The sequence below is a fragment of the Meleagris gallopavo genome, chromosome Z (genome assembly GCF_000146605.3).
Source record: "Meleagris gallopavo isolate NT-WF06-2002-E0010 breed Aviagen turkey brand Nicholas breeding stock chromosome Z, Turkey_5.1, whole genome shotgun sequence".
Taxonomy (NCBI): domain Eukaryota; kingdom Metazoa; phylum Chordata; class Aves; order Galliformes; family Phasianidae; genus Meleagris; species Meleagris gallopavo.
The window spans coordinates 24,112,880-24,117,316 of NC_015041.2; the positions used below are offsets into that span (position 1 = coordinate 24,112,880).

Below are 4,437 nucleotides of genomic sequence, written 5' to 3' on the forward strand. Positions count from 1 at the left end.
CCCCAAAAAAAAAAACCACAAAGATGCTCTTAAAATAACGTGAGCATGCCCAGTAACAAAAAAGGCTCCCCCCAAAAAAGGGCAAAATGAAGACAAATCTGAGAGAAAACTTGGCATTATCCACCTTTTCACGGAGTTGGATTCTTTGCTGAAAGCCTAATTCATCTTGGTTTCTCCAGATTATTGGTCAGTGGAAGCCCCCAGAGTGAAGTAGCATGTTGTGGGCTTTGAATAGAGTGGCCCCTTTCTGCCCTGGTTTTATCTAACTCCCTTGAGAGGGAGTAATGCCACACAAAGACTTTGGCAGTATATCTACCAAGGTCTTCTCTGAAGAGTAGAATTGGTTCTTTCTCTTCTTTGTGGGCCTGAAGGATAAGTAAAAGCAAGTAAGGATAAAATACAATGTGCAAAAACTGTCAAAGGTAAATTAAGAGAAAAGAAAGGAAAAACATCCTGTTATGGTGATTGTGCATAGTTATCTTTTCTTCTCTAATTTCATGCATGAAATGACCAAGCATATGGTTCGTTTTCAGGTGTTTTTTTTTGACATTTTCTTTTGTTGTTCCTGTAAGGGACCACTAGAGGTAGCGCAAGTGTTCCTGGCTGAAATTCCAGCAGACCCCAAACTTTATCGACATCACAACAAACTGAGGTTGTGCTTCAAAGAGTTTATAATGAGGTTAGTAAAACCAAATTTAAATATGGAATGGCATTGATAATTTCAGTAATGGCAATAATGAGACAGTAATATGACAGTGTAATTAATTTTACAAGCTAGTACCACAAATCTAGGTATCTCATCCTTCAGAGTTGTTGGTCCAGGCTTACTATCTCTGCTTTGTAAACAGTGCTTTGCTGGATTTTGCCTCCCAAATGAGAGTAAATCTTAAGACTTCAAAAGAATTACGTAGAGAAATAAGATTCAGCATTCATTTTATCTTTTGATATTCCACAGAGATTTAACACGAGACTGATGCTTTGATTTCATTACATGGTATTTTTGTTTTATATATTAATATGTATGAGAGCTACTCCAAATTAACGCCTACGTTATGATGTTGGCCCACCACAGCAGAGGCAGATGTTGGTGGTACGGCAGTAGAGGTTGAACCTTCCCACCAATATTCCATTACATTCTCTTGCCATATGACAGCTGTCAGCAGAGGAGCACTCTGCAAAATGATATCTGACATGGAGATGCATATGAAGCAAAGGTGTGGCATTGAATTCTTCCATGGTAAAAAAAAATGAAACCCACTGACATTCATCAACACTTACAGGATGTTTACGGAGATCGAACAGTGGATGTCAGCACAGCGAGGCAGTGCTCGGTGTGTTTCAGCTGTGGTGGCAGCGACAGTGGATCACCTGCACTGGTGCAGGTTTTTACAAGCATGGCATGCAAAGCTTTTGTTCATCACTGGTGAAAGTACACAGCTAATGCTGGTGACTGTACTAAAAAAGAATATTTTGTAGCTGAGAGCTTGCTCTATTGGTCTTATTATGCTCTTTGTATCTGTTGTAGTTTCCATGGAAATAAATAGGATACATTATTTTCTGAGAGATCTACATATTATATACTACATTAATATATTTTATATATTAGCTCCCTCATGAATTTCTGTTGTCCTTAAAAATTCCAGCTTGTGCACTTGGACAACACAGAGGTTTCTTACTAGTTCACCATGACTTTGGTGTTGTCAAGTTTCCAGAGCCCAGAGGAGCTGGTGTCTTGTCCATTCAGGTTATTTAACTTGCAGTTAAAGAGTTGAGCAGAATTAGGTAATACATATTGTGCCGCCTTCTCTTTCTGTCTAGGTGTGGTGAAGCAGTGAATAAAAACAAGCACCTTATTACTGCTGACCAGCGGGAATATCAGCAAGAACTCAAAAAGAACTACGGGAAGCTAAAGGAGAACCTTAGGCCCATGATTGAAAGAAAGATCCCAGAGCTGTACAAACCTGTAGTGAAAGTCAACAGCACAAGGTACGGCTAGGGCAGGGCTTCCTCTTGCAGCTATATAAAAATATGTCTCTTTTTAAAGGAATAAAGGCCGTTCTACCAGTAGGTTTTGAAACATAGCAAAAAAACAGGCCATAATGCAGACTGCTAAATTCATCTTTGATGAAAGAAGTCTGCTGACTTCCACTGAAGCTGAATATAGTATAAATTCTGTCTCTAAAGCAGCTCCATTATGCATTATAATACAAAACTTTCCATTTGACCTAATAAAGAGCGAATTGAATTATCTTGTCATTTCTTAGACATCTGAAGCCAGACAGAACATGTATGTGTTTATTTTGAACTTGTGGCACTGTGTGATGTTAACCAGCATGAAGTAGGAGTGACCCTTTCCATAACGTGATCCAGTTCAATGCCTTAACTGTGACGTAAGAGTTTTTAATGCTTCTCTTTACTTACAAATATATGACTCTTTACAAAGCCACTGTGTCCAAAGTTGGGACAGAGGGGAATAAGCCTCTGATCTCCAAAACATAACATGTTTCAGATGGTGATTTGTCAGCCGCTCCTTTTCAAGGGCAGGTATTTCATAGATATTTTTTCATTTGCAAACTTTATTTGTGGATTCATTTAATTGCAGGGAATCATTTCGTAACCAAAGCTTCAGGAAGTATGATGCCCAGACTTCACAAAGCACCTAAGGACTAGCTGCTTCTGCCAAGGAAGAGCTTTGTGCCACAAGCCAGAAGTATTCAACACCAGTGAAATCATAAATCTCCTCATACAGAACAGCATGTGTGCTTTCTGGACAGCATACAGAAAAGCATTTACATGTGATCTCAGAAGACTCCAAATCATCTGTAAATCATGAGGGCTTGGAATGGAGGAGTTGCTTTTTAGATGCTTTTACATTTATTGTAAAATAGTCGTGTAATGCCAAGGATGGATGCCATTGGAAGGGTCAGTGGTATGAAACCAGTCACCACTGACAGACTCAGTGCCCTGTGAGTGTTGGCTGAAGCATTGCATGAATCCAGACAAGATGTCTACTGAGTGCTGAGGAATGATGTCTATTTACTTTCCTTTTCCAAGACAGCATTTATCCTTGTCCACTTGGCAGGAAAGCACATTCTGCAAGTTAATCACATGCTTAAATGCTTTCTTAATGACAGGGGACATAGGTACCTGCTCAGTGTCCACTGAGCTGGAGCTTTAGGTAGGAAAAATTCCCCTGGGTAGTTTCTGTCACCAGTTTCCATCCCAGTTTTTAACTGCAGAGAGAGTTCTGCACAAATTCTCTCACCAAAGCTCAGAAAGTAGGAAGTAGCAGCAAAGAATTTTTACAGATTTTTAAAAAATGTTTAAATGTAGAGACAGCTATTTGACACACAGTTGGATTTCTTAATAATTAATGTCATGTTTAGCAAAGCTAACAAGTAATAGTTTAAATAGAAGGCGCTAAGCTATGTAACTTCTGTGATTTTTATTATGTAATGCTATTATGTAAATAACCTTTTTCAAAGTCAACTACAACAGCACGCAATGAGAATTTCCTACAATGCACTTACTCAGGCTTTACTGCATCTTTGGAGAAATTAGCACATAATTTATGGTGCCTAATGCTTAGAATTTTCTGAGCCCTGGACAAATATGTTACTAAATAATCTTTACAGCACTTCTCTGAAGTAAGGAAATATTACTGCTATTTTGCAGATGGGGATAAGGATGTTGGTACGCAACAAGAGCTGTTAGGACTTCAGAACTCATTTAGTGAGGCCACGGCAGAGTCACAGTTTGCACCGTGCTTATTGTGTAATGCTCATGTTTTGAAATAAAGTTCCCTTGATATTACTTCTTTTCCTCTACTTTTTTACTGATTGGAAATGATAGTTCAGTGCTGATTAGAGTGACTGACCCCATGTGGCCAACTGCATAATTCAATGTTAAAATTTCCAGTGAAACAGTAAAACTGAGATATATGTTGTTTTAGAGAATTGCAACGAACATTCCTGAACTGCATGCCACCAAATTCTAAACACAAAGCTGAGGCTGCTGCTCTTAGCTGAAACATTTTGACATTTTATGTTCATATGCAGCCTTTCCATTAACAACAGGAATCTTCCCCCACGCTTCTTTCACTGACATCCTAGGGAGACAGGTTTTTCACATGCAAAGTAGAACATTCATGTGGAAGCAGGCTAAATAAACTCTGTACATACATAGCACTTAAGAGGGCGAGGAAAAAATTTCCTTCTCATTCACAGTTTTGCAATTGTAATGATTAAGTACTTGGTGATTTTGAAGTGAAAGCAACCAAAGGATGTAAACAAATGCTATAAAAATCTCAAAGCAAAAGATGCCTCTGTGGAGTGGCTTTTCTGCACTAAAGCTGCTTGGAAACCATTTTAAAACAATTGCTTAGATGCTGTAAAATCACAGAATCACAGAATTGTAGGGGTTGGAAGGGACCTCTAG

At 38.7% G+C, this 4,437-nt stretch overlaps 2 protein-coding genes across 2 annotated transcripts in view; both read left to right on the forward strand.

Annotated features, from left to right (window-relative positions):
- KANK1 (KN motif and ankyrin repeat domains 1) overlaps positions 1-4,437 on the forward strand; it is a 404,522-nt gene that overhangs the window by 118,513 nt on the left and 281,572 nt on the right. The window lies entirely within an intron of this gene.
- On the forward strand, positions 537-3,813 carry LOC104914992 (dedicator of cytokinesis protein 8-like). Its single transcript, XM_010725597.3, has 3 exons — positions 537-679; positions 1,819-1,986; positions 2,603-3,813. Exons 1-3 carry the CDS (start codon positions 675-677, stop codon positions 2,661-2,663), a joined length of 234 nt encoding a protein of 77 aa, XP_010723899.1. The 5' UTR covers positions 537-674; the 3' UTR covers positions 2,664-3,813.